Source organism: Fukomys damarensis, unplaced genomic scaffold (genome assembly GCF_012274545.1).
Source record: "Fukomys damarensis isolate Sample0158 unplaced genomic scaffold, DMR_v1.0_HiC HiC_scaffold_17, whole genome shotgun sequence".
Lineage (NCBI taxonomy): Eukaryota > Metazoa > Chordata > Mammalia > Rodentia > Bathyergidae > Fukomys > Fukomys damarensis.
In genome coordinates this window covers 10,786,343-10,804,914 of record NW_022900929.1, presented here as the reverse complement: position 1 = coordinate 10,804,914, position 18,572 = coordinate 10,786,343, and the positions used below count along the sequence as shown (strand labels likewise).

General features: G+C 40.0%; 1 protein-coding gene across 2 annotated transcripts in view; it reads left to right on the top strand.

Moving 5' to 3' along the window:
* The window catches only part of Vps41 (VPS41 subunit of HOPS complex), a 158,560-nt gene that overhangs the window by 109,459 nt on the left and 30,529 nt on the right, over positions 1-18,572 (top strand). For both annotated transcript variants that reach the window (XM_033764837.1, XM_010610865.3), the window contains 7 exons: positions 3,347-3,444; positions 6,753-6,882; positions 8,679-8,794; positions 9,622-9,678; positions 12,349-12,410; positions 14,962-15,043; positions 18,006-18,098. In XM_033764837.1, the coding sequence (XP_033620728.1) occupies positions 3,347-3,444; positions 6,753-6,882; positions 8,679-8,794; positions 9,622-9,678; positions 12,349-12,410; positions 14,962-15,043; positions 18,006-18,098 (638 nt within the window). The remainder of the gene's footprint in view (positions 1-3,346; positions 3,445-6,752; positions 6,883-8,678; positions 8,795-9,621; positions 9,679-12,348; positions 12,411-14,961; positions 15,044-18,005; positions 18,099-18,572) is intronic.

Below are 18,572 nucleotides of genomic sequence, written 5' to 3'. Positions count from 1 at the left end.
CCCTTCACCCCCTCCTCCCCTCCCCATTTACAAACATTTTATTTCTATTTGTTCATTTTCTCCTATTTTTTTCTTTCCCTTATTACCTTTCCCCTACTCTTCCCACTTTCCCTACATCTTTAGCCCTTTTCTTCCTATTTCACATTGTCTCCATGTTCTTTAGAAGAATAAATATGACCATTCAGTATTTCTTCCTTTCAACTTCTATTCTGACACCTCTGTCTCCAGCCTGCCCTTGGATTCAGTGTTAATGTGAAAACTAAATTGTGTCATCTTAGACCTAAAACACATTCACCTTTCATGGTGTTAGTGAAGGGCAGTGGAAAAAACAAGACCCCACCATTCTCCCTAATGACATACTTTACGGCAGAGTAGCTGCAGACATTTCATAAACAAGCGACCCAAATTAACAATAAGGGATTTTTTTTCTTTAACATGATGTTTTTACTAGTGGGTATTAATGGAGATGAATTGCTACATGGGAGAGTACTCCCAGACAAGATAAACAGCCACTGAGAACTCTGGATTTGTGAGTCATACTGGATTAATATAATTGCAGGTTTTTTTCTCTTACGTGATGTGTGTTGATATTAAGAAATTATCTTAACAAAAAGAACATCTTAGTTTTGTCTGGATGTGGATAACTTGTTTCTGTGCCTCTGGAAATCTTGAAAATGTCAGAGTGTCCACAAAATCTTTTCTTTTATAAATAACATCATTAGTGTTTATAATTTGCTACTACTAGACGTAGTCCATCAAAATCATTGCTAGCTCTCAAGTCACAATGTCTGCTAAGTTTAGTACCTAACAGATAAAGTACTAAACAATGTCTGGAATTGAGAACTCTGCTTGTGCAATCTCCTTTTTTTTCAAGAACACATTATTGGAGTTTCTACTATACTCTTAGAGAACATGAAGTTTTTTATGTTGTTCCTGCAAGTTGTAGACTAGGGTGGGACCATATAGGAGGGAAGATTTGGGTAGGACTATTTTCTAGCTTCTTTGTTCTGTATCTTACAGTTCATTCATAAAACTCAGCCTTGATGAATATTTACCTTTAGGAGGCACTGGCACTGCCTGTCTGTGAGCCCGAGCCACCTGATTGGTTTCCCAAATGTGGAGAATACCTGGTTCACCCACCACATGTTTTGTGATAGTGATGTTTTCTGTAGGTACCTGTGGCAAACAAGCACAGCAAGGCCTCCTTGAGATCCTCATGAGAGGGGTTCTTGCAGTATTGCTGATCCTTTGTTGTTCACCCAGGTTGCTGGCAGGGAAAATGTGTAGTAACATTTCAGTGATGGGACTTGATTTGGTATAAAACAGAACTCAAGCCCTTTCTGTCAGTCAGAAGTGATGGCAACCAAAACCTCCTGTTATTTACCTACGTCTTCTAGAAGGTGATATCCATTTCCTCTATCACTGGGTCCTGTGGCTTCGTAATATTCAGCAGCCTCTGTAGCACTCCAGCTCACCCCTAGCTGTCCCCACCTTCACACAGCACAGTGAGGTCTCTGGACCCTTCTTCAGCCTGAATGCACTGGGCATGCCTCTCTGCCCTGTGGTGAGGCTTTTATGTAAACTGTGTAATTAATTCAAAAACTTGGACCAGAACCCACACTTGGACCTTATTTTATAATTTTTCCCAGGACCTCATGATCACTTAAATGATGTAATCAAGAGCAAAGTGTAAGAAATACTATCCTTTCTTTTTTCTGTCTTTTTTTTTTTTGGTAATGGAGCTCAAACTCAGCACCTTGCGCTTACAAGGCAGGCGGCAGAAACACTGTGCCAAATCCCCGGCCCTCCTTACGCAATTTTTCACATTAAAATAGACGACAAAAGAATTCCTAAATAGTTAACAACATAAACTTTAAAAAGGATAGTATTGGGCCGGGGATTTAGCTCAGTGGTTCTGCGGCCTGCCTTGCAAGCACAAGGTGCTGAGTTTGATCCCCAGTACAAAAAAAATGTAAGGAGAAGACAAAGATTGGCACAGACAAGGAACACTGAGTCTGGTGCGAGGCAGAGAGAAAGGAGAAGAAAGTTTGGTAGCCCTCATTCCATCTATGTTATGGATTTTATTTCCACTCTCATTCCTTTATCTTATAGATGGGAAAAGTTAGACCCACAGAAGTTAAAGTGACTTGTTCAGGTTCAATTTAGTAGAAGTTATAACCCAGATTTCCTGACTCGACATTCAGTATTGTTTGCAGCATGATTCATTGAGTTCCCCTGCATGGGAAAAGTGATTTCACTGTAGACATTAACTAAGCGCAGCTAATCCCAGAGCTGTGGAGATGATCTGAATCAAGAAACTCTTAGAAAATGAAATGAGTCCAGATGAGAGCTTAGGCCCAACCAGATCTCTTAAGAGCAGCCTCTGATTCCTGGAAAAATTCCTGCCCAAACCACTACTGTATCAGCTAACTTCTGCTGTGTAATAAGCCACATCCAAACTCATTATCTCAAAATAAGTCATTTCTTTTTTACAGCAGCAACCAGTCAGAATCATAGCATAGTAATATTTGTACTTCTTCCACTGAGCTGCTGTCAGATCTTTAGGGTGAACTGTAATGAAACTCGCTTCCTGAATTCTGTAAAATCTCTTCTAAATTTTAAATAGACTATTTGTAAAAAAGCTTTTTATTTTTTCTCTAACTTTTGTTTCACTGAAGAAATAATGTTTGATCATAATATAATGTGTATGTATGTTCCTTTTTTTTTTTAACTTCAGAGTCTTCAATACCAAAATTAAGAATTCGTGTTTCACAATTGTAGAGCGCATTCCTTGTGACCATTGTACCACTCTAATGCCCCAGTTCTGGAAAACAAACTTGGACATTAAAAAAAAAGTATTGTAATTAATGATAGTTTCCATCTGGTTTTATGGGTTTCAAAGCACTTGATGTTAGTTAACCATGTGATTTTTTTTTTTTTAGCACCTCAGTCTCATCCATTACCCATGTTTGTTTGTTTGTTTGTTTTTTGTTGGTGGTGATGGAAATTTTAAAGTCTCTTCCCACATATCCTTCCCAGTTCTGATTATAGGGATGCATCTTCCATGTTGCATGGTGAAAATCTTTTTCACTGTGCTCCCTTCATGTTACCTTAAATTGATACCTAATTGTACATATTTATGCAGTACAGTGATGATTCGATACATGGGTCCGGTGTGCAATGACCAAATCAAGCTAGTTAGCATCTCCATCTCCTTAAACATACATCATTTCTTTTTAAAATAGATCAATCTAGCTTCACGTTGATGCATTCTGGTTGCATGCTGCTTTTTGCTCCTTTTTAATGGTGAGTCTTTTATCTTTTTTTTTTCTTTTCTTTTTTGCAGTGTCTCAGTTTGAAACTGAATTCTACATCAGTGGACTTGCACCTCTCTGTGACCAGCTTGTTGTTCTTTCCTATGTAAAGGAGGTTTCAGAAAAGATGGTAATTATTTTCTCCCGGGATACAGAGGAACTCGGAGGTTTGTTTGTAGCATCACGCCCAGGCTGTGTTACCTATTGGGGGAGTCTGCTATCAGTCATCTGGGAAGAACTTCCTGACCCCTAAAAGAAGACTGCAGAGATGCCCCTGGTGACCTAATATGTTTACTTTCCAAAGCGCCTCTTATTTCCTGTGTTTGTTCTTTTGCTGAGCAAAGAAGAGAGTCATTTTCTTCCTTCTTTTTTTCATCAGTCTCTTGCTATTTTAGTAGAAAAGAATGAAGGATTCCTCCTGCTAAAAGGCAAAGAAGCTGAGCTGACACTGCACATTGACAGAAATGACAGCAATGAAGTTGATTGGCTGCAACAACAGGGGTCCCCGTGGTCAGAGGGAATTACCGAAAGGGTCGTTCATTATTTCCTATAGTCCTGACATATTTGTTTGCTTCCCAGTGGCCTAGTGATTCTGAGTAGCTTATCACTTCGAAATGAACTGATGCTAACTCTCAGTTATCAAGGCAAATGATAATCCATTGAGACGTGTGGCCAATAGAAACAACCCATCATCTAGATTTCATTATAATGGCCTTGGCGTGAAGCTTACATGTAGGGTCCGGCAGAGGGTTGGGTGCACTCGGTGTCCCTGTGAAGCCCCATCCCTAGCCTGCCTGTGAGTCCAGGGTGCTGCCAGGAAGGGGTTGAAGTGTGCAGCTTTGTGACACAAACAAGAGTTTTATTGTAAAGAATTTTCACTTGGTTGCTGTATATAAAAGAAATTGCAATTGATGCTCTGTCCATTTATGGTAAATAGATGACTGGGTGCTCATTGTTCATTTCTCCTTCTCCCCTCCCCCCAATGGCATAGAATGGAACGGGAGAGAAAAGCCCTGGGAGCCCTTGTTTTGAAGTTGTAGCTGCACTGGAGCACTTCCCTGAGCAAGCACTTGCATTAGGAGCCATCACTATAGTAACTGGAGCTCTGGGTGCCCATGTTGCTAGGCAATGCAGTGCTGTAGACCTAAGTGAACACTCCGACTCCTAAAATCGATAAGGTTGGCTTCTAGCCCTATTGCAGGACATCAGTTTATTATTATTTTATTTATTTTTTGGAAATAAAGAAAAGCAGTGGCTCCTGAGGGGGTAAATAGAATGCTTTTTGATGAAGAATGTGGAGAGGGCTGAGAATGGTTGAAAGAAATCAGAAAAGCAGTAAAATGAAAAAGAGAAAGCATAATAAACAATTGACCAAAAAATGAGGATAGAAAGAAAGGAAACCTTTGTTAATAAAAGAGAGTATTGGAAAGAAATAAAAACCAGAGAAAAGCCAGCCTATAGAGCAAATTGGAAAATAAAATTTTTTCAGAGGAGGAAGTGAAGGTGTTGGGAGATGACTGCGCCAGTGTATTTAGAAACTCATTTTATCTAGCACCAAAGTGCACCTTAAATCCTTAAACACAGAATAAGCTAATAAAAATGTAAGGCAAAAGGAATACAGTGGCTGGCTTCAGGCCACCCTTTTTTCCTATTGAAAAGACATTTAACTCTGTTAAGTAAAATTTACTTTTTCATCATTCAACATTAGCTCTGAAATTTTTATTTCCAATGTGCTGCCTTTTCCACATGCGCCTGTGTTGGTATAGTGTCAGCCCCTCACTCCACTGTGCTGCCCTCTTTTTATGCACATTGCTCCTTCACTCCGTGTGCCTGTGCGGTTCCATCATTACCATGTCCCTCGGTCATGCACCTTTCCATCTGGTGGATATACCCTAATTTATGAGGCCATTCGCCAGTGCTCTGCTTTTCTTTCATTCATTAAGAAAGCAGGTGTGTTCTGAATGGTGCCAGGCTCTAGGGATCAGTGATCATCCAGAGTAGATTCCTGCTGTTGGGAAGTCTTATTTCCCCCTGCAGCAAGGAACAAGGGTTGTAAAGTGACAGGAATTGCGTGGCTGATACTTTTCTTACATGGATAGAGATTTTTATATACTCAAATGAGGTGGTTTTACTTTTTTTGTTGTTATTTTTTGGGTACTTTTTTCTACTTTACTACTCTGGGTTTTTTTATTGTATTCAATTTTTTAAATATTTAAAATTTTCAGTTTTGCCTTGACTTTTTTCTGTTTAAAAACTGAAAACTTTCTCATCTCTATAAATCTGTTAAATTATACTATATATTCAGTAGGGTTTTTTTGTTTTTTTTATTGTTGTTGTTGTTCGTTTGTTTCTTTCTTTCTTTCCCCTATAGCTGATCTTTTATAGTTGCTGTTTTATTTTTGGAATGTTTTCAGTGTGTGAGATGGAGAGCTAATGTAATTGCTTCTCAGTTTTCCTAACAAAATTGGTCAACAAATCCAGGTTTATTGTTTCATTTAGGAAACTCAGAGAGCTGCTACAGTTGTGAATTTTTTCCCCCATTTGGTTCCTCTAATCTGTGTCTTCCCAGCACCACTGTCAAAGTGCTTTGGGTATTGGTAATTTGCACCCTGCATTCAAGCGTGTGTTTTACGCTTGTGTTCTGAATCCTTATAAATCATTAACTTTTAAAGTAGAACACACTTCAAATCCAAGGCCCATCATAAATCCCAGTTTTCCCACATATCTTCCTCTTATGCAACTTTAACCTTAAGTTTTTTTATCCTAGTTCCTTTATGTGTAACATCAGGAACACTAATACTTAAATGAGCAGCCTATGTATAATCACCTGCTAGGTTTGTTGAATCACCACAGGTCCCCAGCAAATGTTAGCTCATCTTTCCCGCTCTGTTTTCACCTACAACTTGGCTGTGCAAAGCTATAGTCGCCAGCTGTATTTGGCTGTGTAAGTTTAAACTAACTAAAATTAAGTAAAATTAAAGATTGGATTTCTTAGTCCCACTGGTCACAGTTCATATGTTCTGAAGCCTCCTCTGCCAGGTGTCTGCTGTGTTAGTTGGTGCAAATACAGAGAATTTTCAGAGATGGGATTGAGAGCTGAGTCTGCATCTTTAGCTTTTCAGCTTATCACGAGGATGGAGTGGTTTGTGATATTATTTACCTTCCCTCACATTCATGTAGGGGAGACGTAGTGAAATCATCTGAGTTGCTGCCTTTGGCCCCCATTCCCCTGGGATAGGATAGGCTGTGGTGCCCACATGACACCGACCTGTTTCTCTCCCCCCAAATAAGGTCAGAAAATGGGAGTGTGAGGACCTGTCTGAAAGGGTTATGTGGGCAAAATGCTGAAACCAAAGTGAATACGCACAACCTGAATTAGTGTGCATAACTTACAGAAATGTAGTTAAAATGAGCCTTTCCCTGTCTTTCTGCCCCTAGGAAAGAGAATACTGTGCCAGGCCAAGGCTGGACATCATCCAGCCACTCCCTGAGACTTGCGAGGAGATCTCCTCTGATGCCTTGACAGTCAGGGGCTTCCAGGAGAATGAATGCAGGGACTACCATTTAGGTGAGTGACACTGAAGATCTGGCTTCTGGGGCTTCTTGCGGGATTTGCTCTTCTGTACTCTACTCTCACAAAGGAATATACATTTATTCATTTGTTTGTTTGTTTGTTATTTTGTGGTGACCTTCACCTTGAGCTCTATCCCCAACCCTTTTTCTACTTTTTATTTTGAGACATTTCATTGCTGAGTTGCCCTGTCTAGACTCAAACCTGTGATCATCCTGTCTCAGCTCCCAGAGTGCTGGGATTATAGGAATGGACCGCCACACGGGAGATTTAAGTCAAGGTGCTGAAAGGATCTCGAAGAATATCTGGGCTGGCCACCTCTGTTGGAAATGAGAGCATCCAGTCACAGAGATACTGCAGAGGTCGCCTGAACTCTAGTGCACAAGGGAAGGTAGGGGCCAGGGATTTAGCTCAGTGGTTCTGCCACCTGCCTCGCAAGCTCAAGGACCCGAGTTCGATCCCTGGTACCAGAAAAAAAAAAAAAAAAAAAAAAAAAAAAAAAAAAAAAGAAAAGGACCCGAGTGATCCCAGTAAAAAAAAAAAAAAAAAAAAAAAAAAAAAAAAAAGAAGAAGAAGGGAAGGTGGAGGTGAGACCAGGTCGGAGATGAGAAGTTGGCTCTTCCTTTTTTGTTGTATTGTTTCCATTGTCCTAAAGATTTAAGTGACACTTAGGTTGATGTCGAGCAGTGTGACCCTGTGGTTATCAGATCATCCCAGCTATACCTTTGGGATGGCAGAGAGGTGGTGTAGTTCTGTTTGTGACCTCGCATTGGGACTCTGACTGGACAGTGGGTGAAGGCTGTGGAGTGGATTAGCAGATGCACTTAGTCACTCACTGCTCAGAAACTAGAGACTCACTGCTATTTGGCAACACCAGGGATTTCTGTGTTCTAATATCATTTCCTTATAAAATACATTGAGGAAAACAGATGAGTTAGCTTTTTTAGAAATTCTTTCCTGCATTAAAAACAAACATTTTCTAAGAATATTTTCAGTTCTCATTTCAGCCAGAGAAATGAAGAAATAGTCTATAGGTGTTTGAACTTTGTTATATGAAGCTCCCTAATGAGTTGGAAAATGTGAGTGTATATTCTGGACTTGGCCAGAAGCAGCTGTGATTTCGCCATCGAAAGCATCCAGTATTTTGCTCAGAGAAAACTTGGCTGTGCACTTAGAAAGTCTTTCGAACAGGTTTTATAATTGAATTCTGAAGGAAACCCTCTGTATTGGCATTGTGCACAGCATGCTGAAATGATAGATTGTGTCCCCCGGGCCAGCCGTCTGTCATTTACGCTTTTGATGGCCTTGACCTTGATGAGAAGGAAACATTTATCGCCAACTGCAGGGTGTAATTATTCCGTAAAAATAGAACAGTGCTATAAATAGACATAAAGTTTATAACAGTAGATGGATTCAAATATGCAACAGACAAAATTTTGAATACTATTTTTCATCTGAAGTTGGTATCAATATATTATCCTAAACCTGTCTTTTTTTTTTTTTTTGGTTTTTTGATTTTTTTTTTTTTTTGGTTTTTTGTAGTATGTATTTTATTTTACCTGCTTTTCTTCTTTCCTTTTTTCCTTCCTTCCTTCTTTTCCCTTTCAAATACTTTTACACCTAAATTTCTTGAAAAGCACTGAAGTATATTGTGTCTCCTTCCTTGCCATTCACTAGAGCCAAGCACACTAGCTACAGAGACAGACAAGTTCCTGTTCACCCTGACAGTGGGTAGACCGAGCAGGGCCCCCTTGGGCACCCTCTGTACCACTTCTCTTCTCCCTCCCCTCTAGAGTACTCCGAAGGGGAATCGCTCTTCTACATCGTGAGTCCAAGGGATGTCGTCGTGGCCAAGGAGAGAGACCAGGATGATCACATCGACTGGCTCCTCGAGAAGAAGAAATATGAAGTAGTTTTGGTTTTAATTTTGTCAGTATTGACTTGTTGGGAACAGAAAGAGAATAAAAGATTTTTGTAGCAAATCTTACGTGTGGTTGAAGCAGGGTACCCCAAGCCAGAAATGTGTAGGAAGCTGATGACTTCTCAGCACCCCTCACAGAAGGGAAGGCATAAAGAGCAAGGAAGTCGCTGGCTTTCCTGTTAGGGCTGTTTGTATCGTTGACAACTCTAAAAGGTTCACCATCCCTGCTTTAGGTATTAATATCTGGTTCATAACCTAGCTGTCGTCATACTGCTTTAGATACAGTCATTGCTTAAATCATGTTAAATTTTTATGCTAAGCTGATACTTACCAAAATTAAAACAAAATCAGAAATTTCCCAAATCTTAATTGTAGGTATACGGAAACATACACCTGTAGTTAGTTTTTACTGAAACATGAAGGAAAAGTTCCCTCTTTCCTTCTCCCCTCCTTCAGCATGCCCCTCACGTGTATGTCACACAGATTTGGAGCAACAGGTGCCTGGATATTAGATTTTTTGTGTATGAAATGTGATTCCAGTATCTTAATGTGGAAATGAATTCAAATGGAAGTGAAAAAGTCTTCATTTTCGTTGACTGCCCTTGTTTGAATTTGAGTTCATGATTTCATTCAACCATAGCATTAAAAGTTCCAGTACTTTAAGCAGAAGCTGCAGGAAAATGGGTCTTCGTTCGTGTAATCCAGAATGTTAAAACTTAATATAGTGTTTATAACCCCAATGTCTTTTCTTTCCCACTCTCTCCCATTCTCTCTCCCTTTTTTCCACTCCTTTTTTCATCCTCGTGTCAATGTAGGAAGCTTTGATGGCAGCCGAAATTAGCCAAAGGAACATTAAAAGGCATAAGATTCTGGTAAGTGTGCAGGTTTTTGTTTTTCTTTTTTGACACATAATCTTACTTTTAATAAGTTGTATTGAGACTGAAAGTTATATGAAAAGAACAGATTCTTCCCATCTTAAAACTAATTCTGTAACCTGTGAGGTCAGAATATTTCACCTTATCAAATAAGTTTCTACTTGGAAACAAAAAACTCGAATACCTGCTGGGAGATAGTTTTAGATAATTTGGAAACTATTTGTGAAATACACTTTCAATATAGAGCTTTCCAATTATGTGTGTAGAAGTTTCTTTAAGTCATAGGTTAAATCATATTATCACAAAATTTATCAAAAGAATGGTTTCTTAAAACTGGATTGCCTCTGTGTCTCCATAATAACAAACTCAGTTGATACTGTTATGGAGACTAATCTAGGGCATCAAATACATTCCTATTACATTTTGGACTCTGGAAAAATGCAGTTACTCAATGCTTGTTTCTTTGCTAACTGTGACAGTGAATGTGCAGATGGAAAGCAGACAAAAATTGTGTCCTTTGCCTGAAGGAGGGTCCTTGGAGATCATCTAGCATAGTGCCCTTATTTACAGATGAAAACTGGAAACGTATGACTGGGTTTCAGCTCAGCTTCCTTTTCCTGTGGGTTCCCCACTCCAAACCCCTATACAGAACTCCACATAGTAGCCCCAATTCCCAGAGTGCACAAAGCCCAGTAATGTAGGAATGGAGCTGAGTGAAAGTCAGAGCATCCTTGACTCTTCTCTCAAAGTTTTGGAGAACACACAAGAATTCTTCAAAAATGGAAGAGAAATATGGCAGCCCTTGGTGTAATGTGTGTGAAGGACTTAGAGGGGAAGGGTGAGGTCTCCTTGCCTGGCACAGGGGCCATCTGGGGGCTAAATATCCAGCTCCCAAAGGGCCAGGTGCCATTAGGAGCCCAGTTCCATTGGAAACTGTAGAATTTTCTGCTCTCACTTCCATTTCAGATGTCTCTGTGTTGAGATTCTGAGGTAGCCTGGCTGAGGTGAAGGTTGGCGGGGCGGTTTCTTGACAGTGCGGGTTGAGACTGCATGGAGAGTCAGGAAGGCTGGGGATGTCCTGTGAGATGTCCTGGTGGAGCCCAAGAAAGAATTTGATTCAAAATAGATTCAGTAGTGTTACCTGCAAACAAATGTTGGTGGAGCACTTCAGTTTGGATCTTCATGCCCGGGCCAGGCACTTAATATTAGAGAACAAAGGAACCCGAGGTATGCTGTCATTCAAGAAATGATGCGGATAACAGATTTGTATGGGCCCAGGGAAGGTTGTGTCATGGGAGCTGAGAGAGTATTCAGTTAAAGAGCAGAATGCTTACATTGTTGGATCAAGCAGGTCTAAAAACCCAGAGAAGCTCAGGGGTACACCAGGTTTTCTAATAAGATAGTAGAACATTTTCTGTTTATGTATTATTTATGTTCTACATGTTGTAGTGAGTGAAAAGCAAGTAGAAAATTATAGAGTTGATAGATGATCGGAATAGCTGTGTGTAGAAGCCACAGAAGATTGAAGCTAAGCTGGTGGCTGTGGCATCCTGGCATGGTGGTTGATCTGTACTTAGTGTAGGAGAGACTTAAACATGCTTGTGCCAAGGGAAGAGATGGAAAACCAAATTGATGGAAAAGTGTGCAAAGAGGAGGATCACAAAATGAGCTACACAACAAGGAGGGAGGACAGACCCACCACAGATACTGTAGTACATGGCTGGTTTTCAAATAAGGGAGTGAGGCACCCTGTCTTTGTTCAGGTTCTGGTAGATTTCAGATATGATTTCTTACATAGAACTCAATAAAGAAAAAAATGAATTAAAAATTGGGTGTTTTCCTCCACTGAAATGAGCCTGCTCTGATGCACAGATTTCTTACACAGTGCAATCTCGTACTATGTATGGAGAGAGCCTTTTCCCATATCCAGGAAGACACTCCACATACATTGTTCTGTGCATAAAATAAAAGATAAAATCCAAGGTTTTTTTTGTATTCTGAGTTTAAGCTTCTCATGAAAATGCTTTTAGGTGGAAATAGTATTTCATAAGGAGAGTCCCGGAGGGCTCAGTCTGACCTCTTGTGTTTTGGGGGATACTGACCACCACAGATCCTTTCAATGCCAATGGGGAATGGGTGAATAAACACAAATCCTCTGAAGCTAGTCAGTTCCCTGCTTCCAGCCCAGTTTCTTCACTTGCAAATTTATGGGTTTGAATTACTTGTTTTTCTAAGTTCATTTTCACATTAATATTTCCTATTTCCCTTTAATATGAAGGCCTGTCATTTCATTTTTCTTATAATACATCTTCAGTCTTGGGACAAAAGAGTCAGGTAGCTATCATTTTGTAGATAAGGGCTCAGGAAACAGAATTTTCTATCTGAATATCACAGATTTGAAAATCTCTTACAACAGACGTAATCCTTTACAGTAACATCTTATTGTTCAAGAACTGTGAATCTTAAAATGTATGGAAAAGCAGATGCATTTAAATATGAAGATGCTAAAGGAAGAACTGAGCATGATCATGTGCAGCAGACTAAGCTATCAACAGGTTGTGGTCAGTGGGATGAATGAGACTCTAACGTCACAGCTGCTCAGAAATCACAACTCAGCTTCCCAGTTGTTCCTTGAATCATGAAATTCTTTTGTCTGGTTTTCCTTAGGATATTGGCTTGGCGTATATAAATCACCTGGTGGAAAAGGGAGAATATGACATAGCAGCACGGTAATAAAAATATTGTCATGATTACTTGTTAATATAAACAGCATTGGCCAATATTAACAACAGCAAAAACCAATTCTTTGTAATTTGCATATGTTTTCTTGGCTTTTCCTCCATCTTTCTAACAAGGGTAACTTGTGCATATTTGTGGTTTCAACCACAAACTCTTACATTATTTCTGTAACTACTGTCTCACGTTCACCAAAGAAGAATTGTTTTTCTCATTATTTAAAGAGAGAAGTGTCAAGAACCATGAAGGCTCTGAGATTTCTCTCCTACAAGCTATCAAGTTAGCCTGCCAGTTTCATGAGGCTGCAGAAGAGTTGGGACTTTGAGTTCAGAGCTAAAGCACTATGCAGCAGGTGTGGTGGCCAGAGCACTAGCATGACACACGTGGTGACCAGAGTGTCAGCGTGCAGCCCAGATCCCCAGCCTCAGTGCTCACAGCATGACACAGGGCAGGGGACCTGGTTACAGGAGTGGAACCTGAGCTTGAGGTGTCTTCTTTAATGGGCTGCCTAGAAGCCAATAGTACCTTCCTCGGACTGGATAGTAAGCAGCCTGCCCTGTGCTCCACACACAGATCTGGTTATGTCCTCTGATGTCCAGGGCTGTTTACATGCAAGCTTCTTCTGGAAGTGGTCTGAAAAGAAATGCCTCTCCTCACACTGTGGGGAGACTTGTTTCCCAACAGGAGAGCTGCAGGGACATGGAAATGGTCACACCCAAGTTGAAAGGGGGCTGTGGTGGACAAAATACAGTGGTCCTGTGTTTCATGTGAGGTCCCCACTGGAGCTGTGCACAGCCCACCCATCTGCATGACTGTGTGGCCATCCTGAAATGTGGCCTTCAGGCCTACCTTTGCCCTCTGAGATCATTTAAGAAAAATGTGTTTAACATTTCATTCATACATGTACAGTCCTCCAGATTGGACACTAGGTTAGGGTGCTTATTTCCTGTAGTTGGGTTTTTTAGCCTACTATTTGTTTGTTTGATTGTTTGTTTGTTTGTTTTTAGTCTTTGAATTTCAACACATTTATTTTCAATAAAAACAATAAAAAATTTTAAGGTCTCAATCTAGGGTGGGATAGGTATTTTACTCACCAGTTAAAAGGAATACAAAAGCCAACCAATTTGAATCGATTCGATCAAATTATTTTTTTGTTGTTGTTTTATGTAACCTGTATTTAATGGAAGTAATTCATCTCACACATCTCAGTATCTTTTTTTTTTTGTACTGAGGATTGAAGAGTGGGTCTTTGTACTGGGCTACATCCCCAGACATCTTTTTTATTTTTTTATTTTGAGACAAGGTCTTACTAACTTTGCCAGGCTGGGCTTGAACTTGTAGTCTTCCCACCTCAGCCTGCCAGAGTGCTGCAAATCCAGTCATTTTCTTACACATGTGTGTTATAGGAGTCTCACTGTAGAGGACTCAGTTTGTTCCTCCAATCTGTGAAACAGAGATCCCACTGAACCAAATTACTGATGTAATATTTTTTTGTATGAACTAAATGTTTTATTGCCATTTTTTATTTAAAAGCCAGGCAATAAATTATAAGAAAATGGTATTATGGTACTCCAGGACAGTAATGGCATGCAAAACAGTGAAAAAAGCAATTCTGTGTGACCCAGCTAGTTGAATTACTTAAATACTTTGAAGCAAGGAAAAACTACTCTGGTCCTTCATTATTTATTCTCAGTGGTATCAGTGAGAACTATTATGAAATAATAGTCACTAATAGGTATTAGTTACTTTTCTCTGTTGCTGAGACAAAATACCCAGCATCCAAAGTTAAAGGGAAATTACAGTTCTTAGAGGCTTCAGTCCATAATCAGCTGGCTCCCAGGCAGGATGCTAGCAGAGCAACAGTTGATGGCAGCAGCAAAAAAGCGAGAGTTTAACAATGTCTTCCTGCCCTTTTTATCTTATTCGGACTACTTAGGGCAGGTAGCACTCAAACCCTTAATCCTAGTGCTCTTGGGCCTAGCACTACACCATGAATCAATCACACTGTAGATTCAGCCACCTCCCAAATAGCCCCACCTCATTCAAATGAGGCTTTGTGGGAACATCTGAACACAAGCTGTAACATTGCACACTCTTGTAGTCTTCCCACCTCATCCTCCCAGGGTGCTGCCCTTTTCTGGTGGTTGTAGCTGCCATGCCTTCTCTCTGGGGCCAGCTCTGCTCCTTCCTCGTGTAGCCTATTATTTAAAACCACTCAGGAAAGGGCTGAGCTCTTTTGGGTATGGTGAGTTTTCAAGTCAAGAAAGACCCAAAACCAGCAATGATCAGTTGGATAAACGGGAAGCTGAGAGCAGGAAAATTAGGAAAACCCGTAGTGGTAGTCTTCTGAAGGAGTCTCATCATTGTAAATATTCCATATAATTGTGATAAGTTTTGTCCTCAGAACTACTATTATGTACATTAGCACAAAATAGAAATTTGCTGGAACTCTGTGAAGAGAGATCAAAACTACTAGGGAAAATATCCATTTATTCTGTTTTTCTTAAAAATACTTTCTTTCTCCGTGGATATTTTTACTGCCAGCAAATGCCAGAAAATTCTTGGGAAAAATGCAGCACTCTGGGAATGTGAAGTTTATAAATTTAAAGAAATCGGACAGCTTAAGGTAAGCAGAGCTTTATTTTTAACTCTCAATGTTTGCATGTGTTATATTTAGATGGAAATAAAGATACTGGTATTTATTGGGAAGTATTCCAGTGAAAGAAAAAAAAAATCAAACTTTTAGAAACTAGTTTCAAATTATAAACCTATGTCTTAGTTACTTTTCTCATTGACAAAATACTCAGCCAAAGTTAAAGGAGGAAAGGCTGTTTGACTCACAGTTTGTAGAGGTTTCAGTCCATAGCTGGCTGGCTCCTAAACAGAATGGCACATGGCAGTCAGGCATCACAGAGGAGAAACAGTTCAGGGTGGGCAGGAGACAGCAAAGCAAGCAAGGAACACGTGGCAAGCCTCTTTTTCCCTGATATCTTGTCCAGGCTACTCGCCTTAGGATTGGTAGCATTCACACCCTAATCCTCGCATTGCACCATGCATCAGTCCCAGTGTCATACATTCTAGACCCAGCCACCACTGAAAAGCCCCACGATGACTGCATGAGGCTTTGTGAGGGGACATCTAGCCATAAGCCATAACAACCTAGTGCATAATTTATATGTGTATCTAATATATTACATTTGTCTTATGTTCAGTTTTTACCTCTGCACTCCTTTCTGGATTTAGATAAGGTTTTCATGTTCTTTTTTTAAAAATGACTTTGGAAAACAGGTACAATTTAATTCATACATGGATTGTAAAACATAAGATGTTTTTCAGATTTACTGAAGAGGGCTGGGGATTTAGCTTAGTGGTGCTGCTGCCTGCCTCGTAAGTGCAAGGTCCTGAGTTCAGTTCCTGGTACAAAATTTTTTTTTTTACTGAAGAATTAATGTATTTTTCAAACAATAATTTATCTACTAGAAAGTGAAATTTGACCTTGTGGTTCTATAATAAATTTTGTTGTTTTATTTTTAAATCTTTAAACAGTGCCCAATGTTCCAATCACTCAAGTAAGAATTCCTGTGTTTGTTGAAAATATATTTTAATAATTTTTAGTATTTGTGAGCATTTTGAGTGTTTTCTTTGAATCATGAATGTACTTTTGAGTAGGGGATGGTACTGGGGATTAAACTGAGCTGCATCTCCAGCCCTTTTCATTTATGTGTTTATTTGAAAGAGTCTCATTAAGTTGCCCAGGCTGGACTTAAACTTGTAGTCCTCCTGCCTCAGCCTCCTAGAGAGTGCTGGGATTACAGGGGAGCACTGCCATACCTGGTTCCTCACCTTTTCTTTGAAAGATGGTTTCACCAAGTCCCTAAATTGCCCAGGCTGGGGTCAGACTTGAATCTGCTTTATTAAAAGTCCCAGTTGTTCTCTTTGGGTTTGTGGGACTATTGCTGGAAGGTTTTTATCTAGTTTTGTGGCCCTGTTTACCTGATGGCTACACGTTCCAGACACCTCTTCATTTGTACACTGTGGCTGTTGCTGTTTGTGTATATCACTGATGCCATGATAATGCAAATTATTGTATATCTGTTTCTTTCCCCAGTTTGATCATTCTCCTTTGAGTTTGTGTTTCTAACACATAACATATCCATTTTCCCATGATTACAGCTCAGTCACTGCTCATGATGAGGAAAGGAGACTCACCTCACCATTTCTTTTAACCTCAGTTCTTGTTGCTCTGATGATGTTGATACCAGTTGGGCCTCTCTATTTGCACCCCCAGTGTTGTTGCCCTCTCTTTTGTAATCAGTGTCTACAGTACATAGTAGCTATGTTCCTTTGGGGAATTGGTGTGCGTTTATAATGTATCTTGATCATTTTGGATCCCTTTACCCATCCACACACCCCTTACTGCCTTAGCTCTCTAGGGCCACTACCTGGGCCTTCTGATAAATCTAGGAGCAACCCTAGCTGAAGTTACCTGTTCGAAAAATGAGTCCGAACTCCTACTTCCCTGTTATCTGTTGCTTTCCTCCTGCCTGTAGAATAAAATTGAAATTCCTCTGTGATCCCTGGCTCTCTTCCTCTGTAGCCTCCTCCCCTTCCGTGACCTCCATCCGGAATCTCTGATCCCCGAACACAGAAGCAGCATGTTCATGGCTTCCTGTCTTTGCCCCTGCTGCTGCCCTGCCTAATGCCTTTCTCTTCCTTTCTTGTTTAACAGATTAGGGCCTTGGTAGGCAAGATTCTCCTCTGCAGGGTGGGGTGTGTCTCCATGGGAGATGCTTGTTTAGCCTGCCAAAGGCCCTGGCTTCAACCCCGAGGTAAAATTCAGTTCTTCCACGCGCTCAAAGCACTGTATTGCACCTGCTCTTATGACACTCACCACACACTGTCTGTGTTATCTGAGTCTCTGCATTGCTTGCCTCTGGGGTTGTGACCCCCTTGGTGAGGGTCACCCCCCTGATGCCCTCAGTATAAGCCCAGAGATCATACGCAGGGTTTCAGAGGAAAGTTGAACAGTATTTGGAAAACGTCTAAGATGCAAGGTATGTCTTTCCCCATTTCAAAAGATGATTGTGTGTTAAAAGATCGATACACTTACCGAATAGATATGAACTACACCCTTTGATTATGTAAGAAATTGTCATTTATAATCTTTTATACTTTTAGGGGGGTACTGGGGATCAAACTCGGGTCCTTGAACTTACTTGCAAAGCAGGCAGCAGCACCACTGAGCCGAATCCCCAGCCCAATCTTTTATACTTCTGGAAATTTATTGTAATTTGTGATTAGAAAGTAGAATTTATCTAAATCTTTTTAGAATAATTTTCCAAGTACTGTGTTGCCTTAAATTTTTAAGGTAATCATAAACTTTTATATTTTGTGCATAACTGGAACACAGTTTTTGTTTTGCCACTTCTTGTTTCATGGATGTTGTTGTTAAATAGGGTCTCACTAAGTTGTCCAGAGTGGCCTTGAACTTGTGTTCTTCCTGCTTCAGCCTCCCAAGTAGCTGGGATTACAGGCTGTTTTACCAATTTGTAGAGGATTCCATTTTCATTTTCCTTTTCCTTCCACAGGCTATTAGTCCTTATTTGCCAAGAGGAGATCCAGTTCTGAAACCACTCATCTATGAAATGATCTTACATGAATATTTGGAAAGTGATTATGAGGTATGGTACTCTAACATGGTCATATTTGCTTGTTCTTGATGGGAAATGTTAAGAAATCTAGAACTTTTTTATGATCCTATTACAATCCTTTCACATGAGCCACCTCTTAAATTATTTTAAATCTTAAATTATCAGAGTTATCTTTTTGGTTCTTATGATACCTGGGAAACTTTTGACAGAGTCTGAAAGAAAGAAGTATTCAGGGCCAGAGATTAAACTCAGTGGTTCTGCCTCGTGCCTCACAAGTGCAAAGACCTGAGTTCCATCCCCGGTACCAAAAAAAGAAGAAAAAACAGGCATGGCTTAAACCATAAGCTTGATGTTTTCTCCTGAATGTTGTGTCTGCCTGGTCAGTCATATTAGGAAAATTATAAATAATTTTTTTATTATTATAAGAGCTTAATAAGTAATAAAACCCCCAAAAAGGTCTTATAAGTGATTAATATTGTTTAGCTTCCATTCTTCTCAGCTTAG